Genomic DNA, 22,845 nt, shown 5'->3' with positions numbered 1-22,845 from the left:
CCCACCCTCCCTATCCCACCCCTCTAGGTGGTCACAAAGCACTGAGCTGATCTCCCTGTGCTATGCGGCTGCTTCCCACTAGCTATCTATTTTACGTTTGGTAGTGTATATATGTCCATGCCACTCTCTCACTTTGTCACAGCTTACCCTTCCCCCTCCCCATAACCTCAAGTCCATGCTCTAGTAGGTCTGTGTCTTTACTCCCGTCTTACCCCTAGGTACTTCATGACCTTTTTTTTTTTCTTAGATTCCATATATATGTGTTAGCATACAGTAGTTGTTTTTCTCTTTCTGACTTACTTCACTCTGTATGACAGACTCTAGGTCCATTCACCTCACTACAAATAACTCAATTTTGTTTCTTTTTATGGCTGAGTAATATTCCATTGTATATATGTACCACGTCTTCTTTATCCATTCATCTGTCGATGGACACTTAGGTTGCTTCCATGTCCTGGCTATTGTAAATAGAGCTGCAATGAACATTTTGGTACATGACTTTTTTTGAATTATGGTTTTCTCAGGGTATATGCCCAGTAGTGGGATTGCTGGGTCGTATGGTAGTTCTATTTGTAGTTTTTTAAGGAAGCTCCATACTGTTCTCCATAGTGGCTGTATCAGTTTACATTCCCACCAACAGTGCAAGAGGGTTCCCTTTTCTCCACACCCTCTCCAGCATTTATTGTTTCTAGATTTTTTGATGATGGCCATTCTGACCTGTGTGAGATGATATCTCGTTGTAGTTTTGATTTGCATTTCTCTAATGATTAATGATGTTGAGCATTCTTTCATGTGTTTGTTGGCAATCTGTATATCTTCTTTGGAGAAATGTCTATTTAGGTCTTTATTCACATTCTTGATAATGTCCTTTGATGTGCAAAAGTTTTAAATTTTTATGAAGTCCAATTTTTCTTTTTTTCTTTTATTGCTCACACATTACTGTTCAAATCTAAGAATCCCATTGCCAAATCCAAGGTCATGAAGATTTACCCCTATGTATTTTTTTAAATTTTTAAAATAAATTTATATATTTTATTTATTTATTTTTAGCTGCGTTGGGTCTTTGTTGCTGCGTGCAGGCTTTCTCTCGTTGCCACAAGTGGGGGTTACTCTTTGTTGCAGTGCATGGGCTTCTCATTGCAGTGGCTTCTCTTGTTGCAGAGCACGGGCTCTAGGCACATGGGCTTCAGTAGTTGTGATATGTGAGCTCAGTAGTTGTGGCTCGCAGGCTCTAGAGCACAGGCTCGGTAGTTGTAGCACACGGGCCTAGCCGCTCCGCGGCATGTGGGATCTTCCCGGACCGGGGCACGAACCTGTGTCCCCTGCATCGGCAGGCGGACTCTCAACCACTGAGCCACCAGGGAAGCCCAGTATTTTATTCTTTTGGATGCTATGTATTAGTCTACTCTGGCTGCCATAACAAAATACCATAAACTGGGTGTCTTAAACAGTAAAAATTTACTTTCTTGCGGTTCTGGAGGCTGGAAGTTCAAGATAAGGGTGTCAGCATGGTTGGTTTCTGGTGAGAGCCCTTTTGTAATAGGGGTAGAGTGAGCACATGCTCATTAGTGTGAGACCCTTAGCATGGGGGTTAGAAGTCCAGCTCCACCAACAGGAAGCCTTGCAGTGGTCCTCGTAGCAATGATTGCAGTGAGAGGCAGATTGTGGCCTTCTCCCCAGGGCCCTCCAGGCCCTCTAGCCTCAGGGCTGGTGGGTGAGCTGAGGGGCCTGAAGACAGGCTGAGGCCTATGTCCTGCAAAGCCCCAGAGCCAACAGCCACCCACTGGCTGGGCCCAGGCCTTGAAGCAGCAGTGAACCTCTCCGCCATCCCCACCTCTGCGACCTAATGGCAGTGGCAGTCTCCATGGGTCGCAGTCCGTGGAGGCCTCGCAACTGGAGTATATGGACACTGCCATTAAGGTAACAGCTTCAACCAGCTTCAGTTTCTCCGTTCAAGTTTCAAAAATTGGTAGAGCTTAGATCAGTTGTCTACCCCTAGGAGGTGGCCAGATGTCAGGGTTAAGTTGCAATGACACGGCACATCATTATTTCCAGTCCACCTCTGTGGTTGGGGCTATTCTCAAAGAAGGGCAACTGTTGTGAGCTGGGAACTAACCTAACTGATATTTGTTGCAACATGTATTCTTATTGATCCTATACAAATGAATCTCTCCAGTTTAAATGAAAAGCCTGAGGGCCGGCTGGGTCCTGGGCACCTGGCTCCCTCAGTGATGATGGCTGGGCAGGGTCTGGGGACCTGGCTCTGAGGGTGCCACCAGTTGAGATCTGCCTCTTTATTTGGGCCTGGGCACTAGCGGGAGGACCCAGACTGGGTTCTGGACAAACATTCCCAGGTAGGGTAACTGGCCTGCGCAGGGGCCCCCTCCCCTTAGCCAGGGCCTGGACCTCGGAGGGTGAAAGTTGAGCCTTGGGACCTTGCACTTTCTTGTCAGAACAGAGAATAATATTTGTTTCAGTGGAGGTTTACAGGAACATTGTGACTTGACCTCAAGAACAGAGGATCTGACACCAAGAAGTCTGCAACAACTAACTATGCCCCTTCCTCACCTTTCCTATAAAAGGGTTTCACTGAAAGCTTTCAGGGAGTTTGGGATTTTTAGGGCATGAGCCACCCGTCTCCTTGCATGGCCCTGCAATAAACATTCCTCTGCTCCAAACTCCAATGTTTTGGTATTGTTTGGCCTCACTGTGCATTGGGGACACAAACTTGGGTTTGGTAACAATTTTCCTGGCTTGCAGACAGCCACCTTAAATGGTCTTTCCTTGTGTGTGTATGCATGTGTGTGCACACACATGCACACACACACAGAGAACTCTCTAATATCTCTTCTTATGAGGATACTAATCCTATTGGATCAGGGCCCCACTCTTTTTTTTTTTTGAATTTTATTTTATTTATTTTTTTATACAGCAGGTTCTTATTAGTTATCCATTTTATACATATTAGTGTATATATGTCAATTCCAATCTCCCAATTCATCACACCACCGGCCCCCCCCACTTTCCACCATTGGTGTCCATACATTTGTTCTCTACATCTGTTTCACTATTTCTGCCCTGCAAACTGGTTCATCTGTACCACTTTTCTAGGTTCCACATATATGCGTTAATATACGATATTTGTTTTTCTCTTTCTGTCTTACTTCACTCTGTATGACAGTCTCTAGATCAATCCACGTCTCTACAAATAACCCAAATGTGTTCCTTTTTATGGCTGAGTAATATTCCATTGTATATATGTACCACATCTTCTTTATCCATTCGCCTGTGGATGGGCATTTAGGTTGCTTCCATGGCCTGGCTATTGTAAATAGTGCTGCAATGTGTCTTTTTGAATTATGGTTTTCTCTGGATATATGACCAGTAGTGGGATTGCTGGGTCATATGGTAATTCTATTTGTAGTTTTTTAAGGAACCTCCATACTGTTCTCCATAGTGGCTGTATCAATTTACATTCCCATCAACAGTGTAAGATGGTTCCCTTTTCTCCATACCCTCTCTAGCATTTGTTGTTTGTAGAGTTTCTGATGATGCCATTCTAACTGGTGTGAGGTGATACCTCATTGTAGTTTTGATTTGCATTTCTCTAACAATTAGTGATGTTGAGCAGCTTTTCATGTGCTTCTTGGCCATCTGTATATCTTCTTTGGAGAAATATCTATTGAGGTCTTCTTCCCATTTTTGATTGGGTTCTTTGTTTTTTTAATATTGAGCTGCATGAGCTGTTTATATATTTTGGAGATTAATCCTTTGTCCGTTGATTCATTTGCAAATATTTTCTCCAATTCTGAGGGTTGTCTTTTCGTCTTGTTTGTAGTTTCCTTTGCTTTGCAAAAGCTTTAAAGTTTCATTAGGTCCCATTTGATTATTTTTGTTTTTATTTCCATTACTCTAGGAGGTGGATCAAAAAAGATCTTGCTGTGATTTACGTCAAAGAGTGTTCTTCCTATGTTTTCCTCTAAGAGTTTTATAGTGTTCAGTCTTAAATTTAGGTCTCTAATCCATTTTTTTCTTTTTAATAAATTTATTTATTTATTTATTTTTGGCTGTGTTCGGTCTTCGTTGCTGTGCACGAGCTTTCTTTAGCTGTGATGAGCAGGGGCTACTCTTCGTTGTGGTGCACGGGTTTCTCATTGTCGTGGCTTCTCTTGTTGCGGAGCACGAGCTCTAGGCACGCGGGCTTCAGTAGTTGTGGCACATGGGCTCAGTAGTTGTGGCTTGCGGGCTCTAGAGCTCAGGCTCAGTAATTGTGGCGCACGGGCTTAGTTGCTCTGCAGCATGTGGGATCTTCCTGGACCAGGGCTCGAACCCGTGTCCCCTGCATTGGCAGGTGGATTCTTAACCACTGCACCACCAGGGAAGCTCTCTAATCCATTTTGAGTTTTTTTTTGTGTATGGTGTTAGGGAGCGTTCTAATTTCATTCTTTTACATGTAGCTGTCCAGTTTTCCCAGCACCACTTATTGAAGAGACTGTCTTTTCTCCATTGTATATCCTTGCCTCCTTTGTCATAGATTAGTTGCCCATAGGTACGTGGGTTTATCTCTGGACTTTCTATCCTGTTCCATTGATCTATATTTCTGTTTTTGTGCCAGTACCATATTGTCTTGATTACCATACCTTTGTAGTATAGTCTGAAGTCAGGGAGTCTGATTCCTCCAGCTCCGTTTTTTTCCCTCAAGACTGTTTTGGCTATTTGGGGTCTTTTGTGTCTCCATATAAATTTTAAGATTTTTGTTCTAGTTCTGTAAAAAATGCTATTGGTAATTTGATAGGGATTGTATTGAATCTGTAGATTGCTTTGGGTAGTATAGTCATTTTCACAATATTGATTCTTCCAATACAAGAACATGTTATATCTCTCCATCTGTTGGTATCATCTTTAATTGCTTTCAACAGTGTCTTATAGTTTTCTGCATACAGATCTTTGGTCTCCCTAGGTAGGTTTATTCTTAGGTATTTTATTCTTTTTGTTGCAGTGGTAAATGGGAGTGTTTCCTTAATTTCTCCTTCAGATTTTTCATCATTAGTGTATAGGAATGAAAGAGATTTCTGTGCATTAATTTTGTATCCTGCAACTTTCCCAAATTCATTGATTAGCTCCAGTAGTTTTCTGGTGGCATCTTTAGGATTCTCTATGCATAGTATCATGTCATCTGAAAAGAGTGACAGTTTTACTTCTTCTTTTCCAATTTGTATTCCTTTTATTTCTTTTTCTTCTCTGATTGCCATGGCTAGGAGTTCCAAAACTATGTTGAATAATAGTGGCGAGAGTGGACATTCTTGTCTTGTTCCTGATCTTAGAGGAAATGCTTTCAGTTTTTCACCATTGAGAATGATGTTTGCTGTGGGTTTGTCATATATGGCCTTTATTATGTTGAGGTAGTTTCCCTCTATGCCCACTTTCTGGAGAGTTTGTATCATAAATGGGTGTTGAATTTGTCAAAAACTTTTTCTGCATCTATTGAGCTGATCATATGGTTTTTCTTCTTCAATTTGTTAATATGGTGTATCACATTGATTGATTTGCATATATTGAGGAATCCTTGCATCCCTGGGATAAATCCCACTTGCTCATGATGTATGATCCTTTTAATGTGTTGTTGAATTTTGTTTGCTAGTATTTTGTTGAGGATTTTTGCATCAATATTCATCAGTGATATTGACTGTAATTTTCTCTTTTTGTAGAATCTTTGTCTGGTTTTGGTATCAGAGTGATGGTGGCCTCATAGAATGTGTTTGGGAGTGTTCCTTCCTCTGCAATTTTTTGGAAGAGTTTGAGAAGGATGGGTGTTAGCTCTTCTCTAAATGTTTGATAGAATTCACCTGTGAAGGCATCTGGACCTGGACTTTTGTTTGTTGCAAGATTTTTAATCACAGTTTCAATTTCAGTACTTGTGATTGATCTGTTCATATTTTCTATTTCTTCCTGGTTCAGTCTCGGAAGGTTATGCTTTTCTAAGAATTTGTCCATTTCTTCCAGGTTGTCCATTTTATTGGCATAGAGTTGCTTGTAGTAATCTCTCATGGTTCTTTGTGTTTCTGCACTGTGAGTTGTTACTTCTCCTTTTTCATTTCTAATTCTGTTGATTTGAGTCTTCTCCCTTTTTTACTTAATGAGTCTGGCTAGTGCTTTATCAATTTTGTTTATCTTCTCAAAGAACCATCTTTTAGTTTTATTGATCTTTGCTGTTGTTTCCTTCATTTCTTTTTCATTTATTTCTGCTCTGATATTTATAATTTCTTTCCTTCTACTAACTTTGGGTTTTGTTTGTTCTTCTTTCTCTAGTTCCCTTAGATGTAAGGTTAGATTGTTTATTTGAGATTTTTCTCGTTTTTGAGGTAGACTTGTATTGCTATAAACTTCCTTATTAGAGCTGCTTTTGCTGCATACCATAGGTTTTGGATCATCGTGTTTTCGTTGTCATTTGTCTCTAGGTATTTTTTGATTTCCTCTTTGATTTCTTCAGTGATCTCTTGGTTTTTTAGTAACGTATTGTTTAGCCTCCATGTGTTTGTGTTGTTTATGGTTTTTTTCCCTGTAATTGATTTCTAATGTCATAGTGCTGTGGTCAGAAAAGATGCTTGATATGATTTCAATTTTCTTAAATTTGCTGTGGCTTGATTTGTGATCCAAGATGTGATCTATCCTGCAGAATATTCTGTTTGCACCTGAGAAGAAAGTGTAATCTGCTGTTTTTGGATGGAATGTCCTATAAATATCAATTAAATCTATCTGGTCTATTGTGTCATTTAAAGCTTGTGTTTCCTTATTAATTTTCTGTATGGATGATGTGTCCATTGGTGAATGTGAGGTGTTAAAGTCCCCCACTATTATTGTGTTACTGTTGATTCCCTCTTGTATAGCTGTTAGCAGTTGCCTTATGTATTGAGGTGCTCCTGTGTCGGGTGCATATGCATTTATAATTGTTATATCTTCTTGGGTTGATCCCTTGATCATTATGTAGTGTCCTTCCTTGTCTCTTGTACCATTCTTTATTTTAAAGTCTATTTTATCTGATATGAGTGTTCCTACTCCAACTTTCTTTTGATTTCCATTTGCATGGAATATCTTTTTCCATCCCCTCACTTTCAGTCTGTATGTGTCCCTAGGTCTGAAGTGGGTGTCTTGTAGACAGCATATATATGGGTATTGTTTCTGTAACCATTCAGTGAGCCTGTGTCTTTTGGTTGGAGCATTTAATCCATTCAAGTTTAAGGTAATTATTGATATGTATGTTCCTATTACCATTTTCTTAATTGTTATGGGTTTGTTTTTGTAGGTCCTTTTCTTCTCTTGTGTTTCCCACTTAGAGAAGTTCCTTTAGCATTTGTTGTAGAGCTGGTTTGGTGATGCTGAATTCTCTTAGCTTTTGCTTGTCTGTAAAGCTTTTGATTTCTCCGTTGAATCTGAATGAGATCCCTGCCGGGTACAGTAATCTTGGTTTTAGGTTCTTCCCTTTCATCACTTGAAATATATCATGCCAGTCCCTTCTGGCTTGTAGCGTTTCTGCTGAGAAATCAGCTGTTAACCTTATGGGAGTTCCCTTGTATGTTATTTGTAGTTTTTCCCTTGTTGCTTTCAATAATTTTTCTTTGTCTTTAATTTTTGTCAATTTGATTACTATGTGTCTCGGCATGTTTCTCCTCGGGTTTATCCTGCCAGGGACTGTCTGCACTTCCTGGTCTTGGGTGGCTATTTCCTTTCCCATGTTAGGGAAGTTTTCGACTATAATCTCTTCAAATATTTTCTTGGGTCCTTTCTCTCTCTCTTCTCCTCCTGGGACCCCTATAATGCAAATGTTGTTGCATTTAATGTTGTCCCAGGGGTCTCTTAGGCTGTCTTTATTTCTTTTCATTCTTTTTTCTTTATTCTGTTCCACAGCAGTGAATTCCACCATTCTGTCTTCCAGGTCACTCATCCGTTCTTCTGCCTCAGTTATTCTGCTATTGATTCCTTCTAGTGTAGTTTTCATTTCAGTTATTGTATTGTTCATCTCTGTTTGTTTGTTCTTTAATTCTTGTAGGTCTTTGTTAAACATTTCTTGCATCTTCTTGATCTTTGCCTCCATTCTTTTTCCGAGGTCCTGTATCATCTTCACTATTATTATTCTGAATTCTTTTTCTGGAAGGTTGCCTATCTCCACTTCATTTAGCTGTTTTTCTGGGGTTTTATTTTGTTCCTTCATCTGGTACATAGCCCTCTGCCTTTTCATCTTGTCTGTCTCTCTGTGAATGTGCTTTTTGTTCCACAGGCTGCAGGATTGTAGTTCTTCTTGCTTCTGCTGTCTGCCCTCTGGTGGATGAGGCTATCTAAGAGGCTTGTGGAAGTTTCCTGATGGGAGGGGCTGGTGGTGGGTAGAGCTGACTGTTGCTCTGGTGGGCAGAGCTCAGTAAAACTTTAATCTGCTTGTGTGCTGATGGGTGGGACTGTGTTCCTTCCCTGTTGGTTGTTTGGCCTGAGGCGACCCAGCACTGGAGCCTACATGCTCTTTGGTGGGTCGAATGGTGGACTCCGGGAGGGCCCACTCCAAGGAGTCCTTTCCAGAACTTCTGCTGCCAGTGTCCTTGTCCTCAGGGTGAGCCACAGCCACCCACCCCCACCCCCCACCTCTGCAGGAGACCCTCCAACCCTAGCAGGTAGGTATGATTCAGTTTCCTATGGGGTCACTGCTCCTTCCCATGGGTCTTGATGCACACACTACTTTGTGTGTGCCCTCCAAGAGTGGAGTCTCTGTTTCCCCCAGTCCTGTTGAAGTCCTGCAATCAAAGTCCGCTAGCCTTCAAAGTCTGATTCTCTAGGAATTCCTCCTCCCATTGCCGGACCCCCAGGTTGAGAAGCCTGATGTGGGGCTCAGAACCTTCACTCCAGTGGGTGGACTTCTGTGGTATAAGTCACCCACCCAGCAGTTATGGGATTTGATTTTATTGTGATTGCACCCTTCCTACCATCTCATTGTGGCTTCTCCTTTGTCTTTGGATGTGGGGTATCTTTTTTGGTGAGTTCCAGTGTCTTCCTGTCGATGATTGTTCAGCAGTTAGTTGTGATACTGGTGCTCTCTCAAGAGGGAGTGAACACTCATCCTTCTACTCCACCATCTTGAACCAATCTCCCCAGGGCCCCACTCTTATTTAACCTTAATTACTTTCTTAGATGCTTCCTCTCTAAATACAGCCACACTGAAGGTTAGGGCTTCAACACATGAATTTGGGGGAGATGCAACATTCAGGCCATCAAAGATGCTATTGTAATTGTATATTAGAACTATTCTCTTAATTTCCTTTTGAGATTTTCCTTCAGCCTTTTAAAATTAATGCCTACCCCAGTGGAGCCAGTGTTACCAGTTTCCTATGTATCCTCTTCCCTGCTTCTTTTCTGTCTCTGTCTCATAATCTTTGTGTTATCTGCAACTTGTTTTTCTTCCACTTGATTCACTGGCAATTGCTAAATATTTATTGAGTGTCTCTAATGTGTTTAGCAGTGTGTTAAGCAGTATGGGAAGTATAAAGAAGTACGACAAGGTTCCTGCCCTTAAAGATTTTCAATCTAGTTGAAGAGACAAGATATGTACAAAATAATTAGGGAATAGTTTATAAGCATATGTAATCAAGTTCTCAGCTGTGTGGCTTATGCCCTAGGATGTAAATAAACTGTCTAAGAGTAGGTCACAGCAGTATCCCCAGCCCCGAGATCAGTATAGGAGGAATAGCATATGAGCTCAATAAATGCATGTTGGATGAATTTAACGCTGTCTGTCTTTGGAATCTCACCTGGCAGAGGCTAGCCCTCCCATTCATCTTGGAAGATGATCCCTAGGGAACTCTGTTCTGCAAAGGGGCACTTAGCACCTATCTGAAAACCTTGGGGCTCTCTAACTGGTTCAGATTACAGCCTAGTGGTAGGCTCACAGACATAGAACACATTTCTCAGCAAGTGCTCTGGTGTCTTTCTAAAATAAGTTCTTACATAAATAGATCCTTGTTAAGTTCCACCAAGTAAACTGAGGAGTATGAAGGAAGAGGGAAGAAAGCATGGCCTAGGCATGGGGGGAAATGTCCCAGAAACTTCCAAACTGACAGCCAGGAAGTGGTGCCAGAGGCTTTGGGTTCCAGGCAAGAAGCTGGTGCCCAAGGAAAGGTTATTGATCTAGTCCTTTAAAACATGGTTTTTTTGCCCCGATTCCAAGATCAAGGTAGAAAACTTGAAAAACAAATCACAGTGTAAAGAAGAAAGTAAACTATCTATAAACCATGACTCAGAGATAACCATTGTTTGCATCATTATAAAAACATTGCATGTAATTTTACATGAGCTTAACAGAAGGAAAAGAAACCAAACTTCAGATAAATATTTCTTCAAAGTGAGATATTATTTCTTAAAAGGAGTCTTCTAAGATTAAAGAATTAAGAGACATTTTAAGAGGTTGGGGTTATTACAGAAGTTCTCAAGCTGGGGTGATTTTGCCCCCACCCCCCAGGACATTTTGGCAATGTCTAGAGACGTTTTTGGTTGTCACAGCATGCTGTGGGGTTGCTGCTGGGGTACAGTCTAGGGGTGCTGCTAAACATTCTACAATACACAGGACAGTCTGCCACAGCAAAGAATCATCTAGCCCCAGATGTCAGCAGTGCCATGAGAAACCCTGGGTTACAGCAGAGTTGTGCTGGGTTTAAGCAGCACATTTTTAAAAAATATTTATTTGTTTATTATTTATTTATTTTGGCTGCATCGGGTCTTAATTGCGGCATGCGGACTTCTTAGTTGTGGCATGCAGACTTCTTAGTTGTGGCATGAGAACTCTTAGTTGCAGCATGAATGCGGGATCTAGTTCCCTGACTTAGGGATCAAACCCGGGCCCCCTGCATTGGGAGCGCAAATGCACTGGACCGCCAGGGAAGTCCCTTAAGCAGTACATATTTTTAAAGAGCCTAAGTTTGTTTTCAGTTAGTAAGGCATAGTCAGCTTTCTCGGGGATCAGTGGAGTAAGCAGTTGTGAGCATGGCCTCCAGCCAGGTGGTCTGAGTTTGAACTCTGACTCTGCCACTTACTGGCAAAGTGACCTCGGGCAACCAACCTCTTTGGGCCTCAGTTTCCTCATCTGCAAAACTGTGGTAATGTTACACCTACCTCATGCAGCTGTAGTGAGGGCTGAATGAGCTAGTATAAGCGAAGTGCTTGGAACAGTGTCTAGTTTATGCTAAGCTCCGCAGAAATATTATTATTATTATATTAATATCTTAAACCAAACTAGAAACACAACTTAAGCTTACTTTTAGGTTAATTCTCCTAAGGAATTTAGTAGAGAAAAATAGACATGTAAGTATTCTTTTCTAATGGAACCCTTAAGAAAAATAAACAAAATGAGTGCAGCGAGGGGCCACTTACAAATCTAAGGAGTATATACATACATGAATTCAGAGGTTCAGCAAGTCTTTCCTGCTTTCTGGAATTACTTGATCAATGGCAGGTGACTTATTGCTTCAGAAAACATTTCTTTCCCCCTTTAGATTAAAAAGTTTGAATACATTCTCATAGTTCAAAATTCAAAACAATATACCAATAAAACGTCACACAGTCTCACTCTCACTGCTGTCCTCCCCACTCTCCCATAGGTAACCACTTTAATTCATTTCTGATGTATCAGTCCAGTGTTTCTCTACGAAAGCAAATGCAAATGCTATATATTCTTATTTAGCTCCCCACGTTTTTCCATTCAACAGTCTATCTTGGCTATCTAGCTATCTTTCCATATTACAATCTATCTTTCCATTTTAGCACACAAGGAGCTGCTTCATCCTCTTTTAAGGTGGTGATATAGTATTCCATTATGAAGATGACCCACACTTTGCTTATAAATGTTTTGTAATTATTAATAACTATTAACAAATTGTCCTCCATGTAGGGTTGTGTCATGTTAGACTCCCACTGGCAATGTCTGAATATGCTTATTTTCCTCCAGGTATCACAGTCGTTTTCAGACAATTAACCATTCAAAATTGTACCACACTGGCAGGTATTACTGGGAGGTAGAAGTGGGAAACAAGGCTAAATGGACGTTGGGGGTTTGTCAAGGCTGTCTTCCTGGGAACAGGCAGAATCAGCCATTAGTTCAGGGTGGATTCTGGGCGATTGGGTAATATGTGAAGGGCAATCAGGTTGCACTGGTCCTGGGAGAACCCTGTATTTAATGCTGACAGTAAGACCCAGTAAAATTGTTGTTTTTATGGACTATGAGTTCTATAATTTGAATAACAGATCTCTTCTCCATAATTTTAATGTTTCTTTTATAGAAGCCTTTTGGCCTAATTTCGATACTGAAACAGATCTAATCCTCTTAACACTTATTCAGTAAAAAGATTAAGTACTTAGGCTTCCCTGGTGGTGCAGTGGTTGAGAGTCCGCCTGCCGATGCAGGGGACACGGGGTCGTGCCCCGGTCCGAGAGGATCCCACATGCCGCGGAACGGCTGGGCCCGTGAGCCATGGCCGCTGAGCCTGCGCGTCCGGAGCCTGTGCTTGGCAACGGGAGAGGCCACAACAGTGAGAGGCCCGCGTACCGCAAAAAAAAAAAAAAGATGAAGTACTTGGGAGACCACTATGCTTCATTTTCTTTCAGTTTGTAAGTATAACTTAGCCAGTAAATTTAATCTTAGTATTTCTGGATTCTTTTTAAGTTTTACCCCCACCAAAACCCAAAATACATTATTTTCTCCCTTATTTTCAACAACTATAAAAACATCATTGCAATGTCAATTTCATAGATGCTATGGGTCTCAACTGTCATGTGCTATAGAAATTCTAAGATAAAATATTTGAGAATTGCATTCCTTAACATAGCTAATAAAATTTTTTATTAAAAAAATTCATACCACATAGTTTACTTCATATTTACATCTTGACTTTCTCATTCAGCTTCTGTTTCTCCTGGAGTTTCTAATTGTGTTTCTTTTTTCTTGTTGGTTACACGAGATATTTATCTTCGTCTCCTTGACAGCAAGCTGCAGGAGATTTAAATGCTTCTATGAAGGAGTCGTAGACATTCTACTATACCTCATTAAAGGGCTCAGTTTCCCTAAAACCCTGGACCCCAAATATCTATACCTCAACATACCCCAGTTTCCCAGGTATCCCATTTTTCCAAAATTTCGTTCCTCCAAGACCTCAGTTCTGCCAGTTCCACCAGATACTCATTACTCTCAATATTCTAACTTCTGTGTAACCTTTTTTTTTTTTCCAGTGTTCTCCTTTCGAGACTACAGGCCATCCCAGCACCTACCTCCTACACAATGTGCTTTTGCCCAGCTCACTTGCTCTGGTGTGGCCATAAGACACTCCCTTATCCTGCTTCCTCTCCAGGAAGTGCCTGCCTAGCTAGGCCATGGTTATTCAGCTTTGGTTGAACTCCACAGGTGCTGAACAAGGCCAAGTATGGTCCAATATGGATAAACCGCTTAGGGCCTCAGATCCACGTGAACCTGGCCAGTGCCCCACTCCTGGAGCAAGTGATGCGCCAAGAGGGCAAGTACCCAGTACGGAACGACATGGAACTATGGAAGGAGCACCGGGACCAGCAGGGCCTGACCTATGGGCCCTTCACCATGTGAGCTGGGGCCTGAGGGACCGGAACAGGCCCCCAGGGGGCCAAGCCCAAGGACAGTGGCACTGGGCAGCCAGTGGATAATGGGCAGGGTAGGATCTCCCTGTGTCCTCTGAGCCTGAAACTCGTCTAGAAAGTGGTGGTTGGGTTGGGCTGAAGCCCATGGACCATTCATTGGCTTTTCCACTAATGTATCGTATGACTATGAACAAATGAATAATTTCCCCTTCCTTGGGCTTATGTTTCTCGTGTGTAAAATGGGAAGCTTGGATTAGAGTATCTCCAAGATACCTCTAAGAACTTTCAAGCTCCATTATCCTATATTATGGTTGAAAACATACCAACTCAAATCATAATGGGACATATTTACTTGTAGTTGAAAAAACATCATCACCATACTAGTTGGGAGGGCTCAATTTAATTAAAAATATTTTCCAAGTTATGTATTATATGCTTGTTGTTGGTTATAACTTTCATGGATGCTCTCCACTCACAGAGATAGATGTAGGTTTTAGCCTTAAAGTTATACCTAGAAAAGTTAAGATTATTTTGGCAGTGACAAATTGAAAGATGGGCTGAGTGTTATTATATATGCATATATCAATTAAGGTAAATAATTGAGAATCATTGGTGATTCTCAGTGCCACGGCTTGTAATTGGATAGATTACAGGCTTCTTTTTACTATAGTATGTTAAAAGAGCTCCAAGAACAATGAGTGGCTTTTGATTTTCCCTAGTTGCTTGATATCCATGTTTTTTAAAGTCATTTTTTAAGGGATTAAAGTTGATCCTGGTGGTGGAAGTAGTAGCAGCAACACTGATGATAACTAAGTATGTGTTTATAACATGCCAGGCATCAGGCTAGTCTCTTTACATTTATTATTTCATCTTATCTTCACAACAAACTCATGAAGTAGATAGTATTATTATCCCCATTTTATAGATCAAGAAACTGAGGTCTAGAAGGGTTTTTGCACCACTTGCCAGAAGTGACACAACTAGTGAGTAGTGGAATAGATCTCTCTGATTCTGGAATGCAAGGACCTACTGCCATGACATGTTTGGAAAGGAAATGGACTGGTTGGAAGGTTCATTTTATCTGTCTTTGATGCTTATACATTCATTCTGTCATTGCATGTCTTTCTTTCTTTATTCCTGGTTCCTTCACAGGTGGGTGGTTTCAGAGCTTAATTTCTGGGCCCTTTTTTCAAGGTTCTGGGAAGAGAATAGAGAATGTTCTTCAAGAGCTCTTTAACCTGATGTCTGACCCTGAGGGCAAGATTTGTGTCTCAGGTATGCTCTACAATATTTGAGACCCAAATCTTGCCAGGGGAGTAAATCCTGGAAGTTAATTTTTTATGGTGACGGATGGTAACTAGGCTTATTGTGGTGATCATCTCGCAATGTATACAGATATCAAATCATTATATTGTACACCTGAAACCAATATAATGTTATATGTCAATTATACCTCAATAATAATAATAATAAACATTTGGGTCTCACAGGTTTTCACAGGTCAGGCCATCATTGGACTTGATTGCTCAGGTTTAGAACTGGAGCTAAACATGATATATACCCCTTTGTGATCTATTTATAACTGTTTACTCTAAAGCCAGTTTCCTAAATATGTTATACCATATATGTCTTTAAAAGCTATTTTGCTAACCTGTGATAACCTTTTTTGTTTTAACATATATGTTTTTTAAATCTCATTTTTTGAGTGACCGTCGTTTCCCCAAGAAATATTTTAACAACCACAGAAAGTTTCAGATTTAAGTCCTGCAGATCCTACTGTTGGAAGAGTTTTACTCTTGGAGAAGCACCTAAAACCTGAAGTTCCAATAAATAGGTCTATTCTGGTTTTTATTTCCTTTCCAACAACACTTTTAGTTTATCTTTTTTTTATATAAATTTATTTTATTTTATTTATTTTTGGCTGCGTTGGGTCTTTGTTGCCGCGCACGGGCTTTCTCTAGTTGCAGCGAGCGGGGGCTACTCTTTGTTGCAGTGCGCAGGCTTCTCATTGTGGTGGCTTCTCTTGTGGAGCACGGGCTCTAGGCTCGCAGGCTCAGTAGTTGTGGCACTCGGGCTTAGTTGCTCCACGGCATGTGGGATCTTCCCAGACCAGGGATCTAACCTGTGTCCCCTGCATTGGCAGGTGGATTCTTAACCAGTGCGCCACCAGGGAAGTCCCTAGTTTATCTTTTTGCAGGTTTTCCCCAACATAATAAAGAAAATTCCTGGGGTTTGAGGTTCATTTATTTATTTATTTAGCTTGTTTTTTGAGGTTCATTTAAATAAAAATATATTTTAAAAATTTATTGAAGTGCAGTTGACTTATACTTCAAAATAAAAAACCTGAATTTTGCTTTCAGACTTTTTAAATGTTTTCCTTTTTAAAATACCTTATTGGTTTTTAAAATTCAAAAGTAATACTTATTGGAAAAATTCCATCCCATCCTCCTAAGTAATTCTCATCAGTAATTTGGTGTGTATTCTTCTTCCCTCCTTTGTGTTGAAACATGCAAATATGCATGTGTACATGTAGGATTTCCTCTCTTCCTCTTAAAATTGTACCATATTATACTTATTACTCTGCAACTGGCTTTTAAAAAATTGACCCATACCCAGCTTGCTTAGGAAAGGTAACAGGTTTGGGGGACAGCTGAAGGTGGCAGCAGCCCCTGAATATTAAGCTCCTGTATGGGAAGCATGTTTCCACCCACATGAACATCCCTGCCTAACTGGGGTGAGGCCCAACCACCTACTGGATGGCTATGGAAGAGAGCCTGGAGATCAGCCTGGTAGCTCACTCTGTCCCCTTGGCCTACGGAGCTAAGCAGAGCACAAAGGTCCAGAATCTGAGCACCCCAAGAACCCTCATTTGCTCCTCCTTTATTCCTCATCCTCCACACAGAGGGACTGGAACCACCGTAGCGCCATAGCTCATTTCACATACAGAAGATTCTGGAGTTGTATCATCCGAAGATAATCACAGTAAACATTCATTAAGCATTCACCATTTGCCAGGCACTGATCTAAGCATGTTAATTATCCTGCTAAGATAGGCACTCTTATTATTGCCATTTTACAGAAGGGAAAACCGAGGCACAGAGGATTTAAGTCACCTGCCTAAGGTCACTCAGCCAGTCATCATCTGACCTGTGATTTGACCCTAGAGAGACTCATTCCAGATGCCCACCTTAACTACTTCCTTTATGCTGTTAGTGAGATTCTGAAGTTTTGTGATTCAAAGATTCTGTTATTTGAAAGTTTGTGATTCTTTAATTCTAGGTCTAGGAGTCTGAGATTTTCCTCAAGTCCATAGGGGTCTCAGGGTGGGAAGATACCATCTAATCCAATCCCCACCAGATACTTACATTGGTGTCTCTCCTCCATTCTCTACAGGCAAGGACATCAGTGGTACCGGCTCCGCCAGGCTCTGAACCAGCGGTTGCTGAAGCCAGCTGAGGCTGCGCTCTACACAGATGCTCTGAATGAGGTGATTGAGGACTTCATGACTCGACTGAACCAGCAGCGGGCAGAGAGCGCCTCGGGGGACCATGTGCCCGACATCGCTCACAATTTCTACTTCTTTGCCTTGGAAGGTACCCCTGTGGGGAGAGGGGCTGGGTGGGTGTGAGTCGGGTAGGTTGTGCTGTCCTCCTCGAAGCCCCCTGGACTCTGTGTGCCATGGCCCTGCCTCCTGTGACGGCCCCTGTGCACCGCCAGCTGTTTGCTACATCCTGTTTGAGAAACGTATTGGCTGCCTGGAGCGCTCCATCCCCCAGGACACCGAGACCTTCGTCAGATCTGTCGGGCTCATGTTCCAGAACTCGCTGTACGCCACCTTCCTCCCCAAGTGGACTCGTTCCCTGCTGCCCTTCTGGAGGCGGTATCTGGATGGCTGGAACACCATCTTCTCTTTTGGTGAGGAGTCCAGGGAAAGAAGTTGGGGCGTGGGTCCCAGGGCCTGTGAGGTAACAGCCCCCTCAGGACCCTCTCCCGGGATCTTCTCTCTTGGTCCTTGGGAGAGCATGACTTTTGACCTCATCCTCCCCTGTTCTCCGTTGTCCCCACAGGGAAGAAGCTGATTGATCAGAAATTAGAGGAGATAGAGGCCCAACTTCAGACAGGGGGCCCAGAGAAGGCCCACATATCTGGTTACCTGCACTTCCTGCTGACCAGTGGACAGCTCAGTCCTCGAGACGCTGAGGGCAGCCTGCCCGAGCTGCTCATGGCTGGAGTAGACACGGTGCGTGAGAGGGGCAGGCGAGGAGACCAGGGCCTCCCAGCTCCCATCCTGAGCCAATTCCCTACTCTACCCCACCTGAGCTTGACCTTCATCAGATACCCGCTTCTCTCTCTGTAACGTGGATGTAGAGCTGGAAGGAAAACAGGGTGGTCATTCAGCCTGGTGGAGGCGGGCAGGGAGTGGTCCTTGTGTAAGAGGGATTCCCTCACGCCCTGGAGCCTCTGTCAGACAGGTGGGAAGTTTCACGTCACATCTAACCCACTCCCTCGTGCTGTCAGCTAAGCACAGAGTTGAAGAGCTTGCCCACAGCACCTTCTTAGTGGGACCTCTTTCCTGTCCTTTCGTCACATTGGATTTCTCTGTCACAGCCTTCTCTGCTGTTACAGTGCAGTTCTCCATCATATTGGTCCTTAGCCCACTGTGAAGTCACGTGGAGCGTGGAGGGAGAGCCCCATGAATCCCTGAGTCTAATCCTGCCACACTCGTGGCAAATTAATTTTTCTCCCACATTTTGCACGCATGCACTCACACACCCTCCCACCACCTTAACTGGCCTCTTTCTTAGAGATCTTTCCTCACTTCATCTCTTACTCTACCTCCCAGACGTCCAACACACTGACGTGGGCCCTGTACCATCTTTCAAAGAACCCAGAGATCCAGGCAGCCCTGCATGAAGAAGTGGTGGGCATGGTGCCCGCCGGGCAGGTGCCCCAGTACAAGGACTTTGCCCACATGCCCCTGCTCAAAGCTGTGCTTAAGGAGACGCTGCGGTAGGATGCTGTCCCCGGGAGCAAGGGTCTGTGTGTGGACGAGGACTCAGAGACAGGACTGGGAGTGGGGGCTGGTAGGCTGCGGCCAGGGCCAGGGATGAGATGGGAAGAGGGTCCCGGGGGACCAGAGGGGTGTGGCCGAGGGGGTGGGCACTCTGCCCCTCCTTGGATCCAGAGGCAGATCTGCACGTTCTTTTACCTGCAGTCTCTATCCTGTGGTCCCCGTGAACTCCCGGGTCATCGTGGACAAGGAAATTGAAGTTGGTGGCTTCCTCTTCCCCAAGAACGTGAGTAGGGCTGGAGAGCCAGGGTTCCCAGGGGGCCCCTGCAGCCCTCTGCTGATGTGCCACCCATTCTTTGTCTGCAGACCCAGTTTGTGTTCTGCCACTACGTGGTGTCCCGGGACCCTCGCATCTTCCCTGAGCCGGACAGCTTCCAGCCCCAACGTTGGCTGAGGAGGAACCAGCCTGATGCCCTCAGGGCCCAGCACCCATTTGGCTCTGTGCCCTTTGGTTACGGAGTTCGGGCTTGCCTGGGCCGCAGGGTTGCAGAGCTGGAGATGCAGCTGCTGCTGACAAGGGTGAACGGGGAGAGACAGGAGGGCCGTGCGGGCCACGGGTGCTGAAGGAGGCGGGAGGCACGGGGTGGGAGCGTGCGGAGGAGGGCGGTGGATGGAGGCCACAGACTCTAATCGCCCGTGCGCCTTTTACTTCCCAGCTGATCCAGCAGTACGAGGTGGCCCTGGCCCCTGAGACGGGGGAGGTGACAAGTGTGGCTCGAATCGTGCTCGTTCCCAATAAGAAGGTGGGCCTGCGTTTCCTGCAGAGACAGAGCTGAGCCTCCTTCCCACCCTCCCTGGCACATGAAGAAGGAGAGGAAGGGGCTGCCAGGTGCCAGAGGTTGGAGAAACTCAGTGTAGTTCCTGTAGAACCCTGAGCTTTTGCCACTTTCATCATTTTGAGCGTCTCCCTCTCAGATAAAAAGCCGCCTCCGTGGCATGTCGCTAACCTTGGGGAAAATATAGAATAAAGGGGCTTTTATTCATAATTGGAGACCTTTGTGATTCTTTTTGACAACCCAGCATCTGAACCTCTTTCTGTGTTTGGGGAACACCCTCTCCCCACTTAGCAAACCTGGTGGGAGGCAGAACCGCCTCCCTTCGTGGAAGCTGAGAACGCCGTATGCTTTCCCAGACCTCACAGAGAAGCCTTAGCTTCGCCTGGCATTGGCTGAGGCCCTGCCCAAGTAGAAGCTGCAGAGCCATTCCCCAGGCACCGAGAGGACACCCTCTTTTGAATAGAAAGTGCTTAGATACAGGCAGTGACATGCTATAAAAATGGTCGGAAGAATTCTAGGCCAGGCCTACAGGAATGACTCTAGGGACACCACTGGGGGGCTGATCAGTCTGGAAAGCCCCGTGTTGGTCACACTCAGGAGAATGAGAGTCGGGAAGCTGTCACTACAACTGTTGGCCCCAGAGCTACTCCATGTCTCCCAGGTCTATGCTGACTAAAGAAAAAAAGAAAAGATGCCCCCTCCTCCCAACTACCCCTGACAACAGGAAGAAGAGGAGCAGCAGAGGGTGGTCTCTGTCTCACGACCACCTTCCAAATCTCTCACATACAACTGAGAGGTGGAGCCTAAATCCCACCTGGAACTTCAAGAGGGTCTGGGGATTGTAGTTTCTAACTTTCCAGCCTCTTCAGTACAGGAAGCCAACAAGAAAGAAAGTGGGTTGGCATCGAGATCCCGTGTACCACAACACAAGCCTGAAAAGTCAACAAATCCCAGCCTCAAGGAGGCCCAGCCCTAGTGGGAAATTTCTGCTGAGTCATAGAAAACTAAAGCAGAATTTCTTCTGTCTGTGGGGATTTGAGTTTGAGCCTATTAAAAAACTCACGTCATTGCCCTGATTAAAATCCTTCCATGGCTCCCCTCAGTCCTGAGGCAAAGTCCTAAGTGGCTTAGAAGACTCGGTGTTCTGGCACCCTGGCCTCCACACTCCCCTAGCCCCCCTCCACCCTTCCACAGCTGAGCCCAAATTCCTTGTATTTCCCTGAGCACATTATGCTCTTTCCGGCCTCAATACTTTGTACTTAATGTCTGCTGTCCTTGGAACACCCTCTTCACCAACTGGCCTGTCGTCTCACAGAACTTGCTCTTCCTCTAGACTCAGCTCAAATGTCGCCGCCTCTGCAAAGCCTTCCCTGACCTCTCAGGGTGAGCCTGAGCACTTCCTCTTGTGCTCTCCCCCGTCCACCCCCTAGAACCGAGCGCTCAGCCCGGTCACCGTGTCGTAGGCCCGACTGTCTCCCCAGCCAGCTGGGAGCCCCATGGAGGGCATAATCCCAATGTCGAACTCTGTGTCTAGCACAGAGTTAATAAAGGTAATGCATACATGTTTGTTGAATGCGACTGGAATAGGAGGAAGGGAAGGGAAGGAGAGGGGGGAAGATACAGAGCTTTCCATATTGAGAAGAGAAACCTGGAGAGAATTGGGCAGGATGCCTGATTATAAGGCCACGGCTCTCGAACCCACCTGTGCAGGGGTTCACTGTAAGAACTCTTTATAAATATAGAGGACGGGAGCTGGTCGCCAAGGGTGCTAGGATCTCTGTCACAAAGTCAACCAGGGCAGACTGCTGCCTTTCCCAGTGTGCTGCTCCTCAGACCACCAGGGGTCAGCTGCCCAAGCCATGTGAACGCCTCAGTGCTGGCACGCTGGGTGGCGGGAAGTCTGTGTGATGTGGCTTGGGATTGAGGTTTTGTAGAGCTGTCCAAGAGTGTCAGTGTCCATGTCTGCAGCTCAGTTTATGAATTTATAGGCTAATCTCACATCAAAATCTGTGAAGATCTCGTATATCCATAGGCTAGAATATTACTGAGCCATAAGAAACGAATGAAGTACTAAGTCATGCTACATCATTGATGAACCTTGAAAACATTATATGAATGAAGGAAACCAGACACAAAAGACCACATCTTGTATGATTCCACTGACATGAAATGTCTGGAATAAGCAAATCCATAGAGACAGAAAGTAAGTTAGTGGTTGCCGGGAGAATGGGGAGTGATTTTCAATGGATACGGAGTTTCTTTGGGATGACAAGTGTGTTCTGGAATTAGTGGTGATGGTTGCACAACTTTGTGAATATACTAAATACCACTGAATTATACACACTGGAAGAGTGAACTTTATGGTATGTGAGTTAGATCTCAATTTAAAAAATCTATGAAGATCAGTGTGGTAAGATTATTGTAGAGATAGCTGCCAATGGAAGCCATACCTCCAGAGGCGCCACAGGAAATTGTGAAGCAGCAGTGCCCTGCTGTGCATCTGCAGGGCCTAAAATCCAGTCTCTAATCAGAAACCAGCAATGCAGAACCGAAACAAGAGCTCAGAGGACTGGTGAAGTAATGATGTCCTTGTGAGGATTAATCAAAGAGCAGACTATATCCCCTTACATTTTGATGAGGTGTAGCCACAACCTCAGAGGCTCCCCACCAAAAGTGACAAACGACAAGTTGTGTTCTAAAAGATATAAAAGCTGAAGAGCTATTAATGCAGCTGAAACCTTGCCCAGAGGTTGCTACTGGAAAGCCCACAGACACAGCACTGGGAAGAAAAGAGTCAAAGACTCCTACTCAAAACAGAGAAAAGGGACTTCCCTGGTGGCGCATTGGATGAGAATCCACCTGCCAATGCAGGGGACACAGGTTTGAGCCCTGGCTCGGGAGGATCCCACATGCCGCGGAGCAACTAAGCCCGTGCGCTGCAACCATTGAGCCTGTGCTCTAGAGCCCGCGAGCCACAACTACTGAAGCCCGCGCGCCTAGAGCCTGTGTGCCTAGAGCCCGTGCTCCTCAACGGAAGCCACCGCAATGAGAAGCCCGCGCACCGCAACGAAGAGTAGCTCCCGCTCGCAGCAACTAGAGAAAGCCCGCGCGTAGCAACGAAGAGTCAACACAGCCAAAAATAAAATAAATTAATTTTTTTAAAAAAACAGACAAAAACAAAATACAGCATGGTCAAAGAGGTTTTCTCTTTATACCTGAGGTTCTTTAAAAAAATCTTTAAGATATTTATTGAAATATACCTACAGAAAAACGAATATGCCATAAGTGTACATGAAGTTCCTCTGCTTATATTGGGAGTTGAAAATGGCCTCTGTCTGTTTATTTTCCATCACATTGCCTGGA

General features: G+C 44.0%; 1 protein-coding gene across 1 annotated transcript in view; it reads left to right on the top strand.

Moving 5' to 3' along the window:
- Positions 1-19,710, top strand: part of CYP27A1 (cytochrome P450 family 27 subfamily A member 1) — a 42,822-nt gene extending 23,112 nt beyond the window's left edge. The window contains exons 2-9 of the mRNA XM_060016094.1: positions 13,430-13,620; positions 17,029-17,228; positions 17,353-17,550; positions 17,703-17,875; positions 18,479-18,645; positions 18,851-18,932; positions 19,013-19,225; positions 19,363-19,710. Coding sequence (XP_059872077.1) covers positions 13,430-13,620; positions 17,029-17,228; positions 17,353-17,550; positions 17,703-17,875; positions 18,479-18,645; positions 18,851-18,932; positions 19,013-19,225; positions 19,363-19,482 — 1,344 coding nt within the window. The 3' untranslated portion in view covers positions 19,483-19,710. The remainder of the gene's footprint in view (positions 1-13,429; positions 13,621-17,028; positions 17,229-17,352; positions 17,551-17,702; positions 17,876-18,478; positions 18,646-18,850; positions 18,933-19,012; positions 19,226-19,362) is intronic.
- The last annotated feature ends 3,135 nt before the right edge of the window (positions 19,711-22,845 follow it).

This window comes from Delphinus delphis, chromosome 7 (genome assembly GCF_949987515.2).
Source record: "Delphinus delphis chromosome 7, mDelDel1.2, whole genome shotgun sequence".
Taxonomy (NCBI): Eukaryota; Metazoa; Chordata; class Mammalia; order Artiodactyla; family Delphinidae; genus Delphinus; species Delphinus delphis.
Note: the sequence above shows the minus strand (reverse complement) of the source record. Positions and strands in the feature narration are given on the sequence as shown.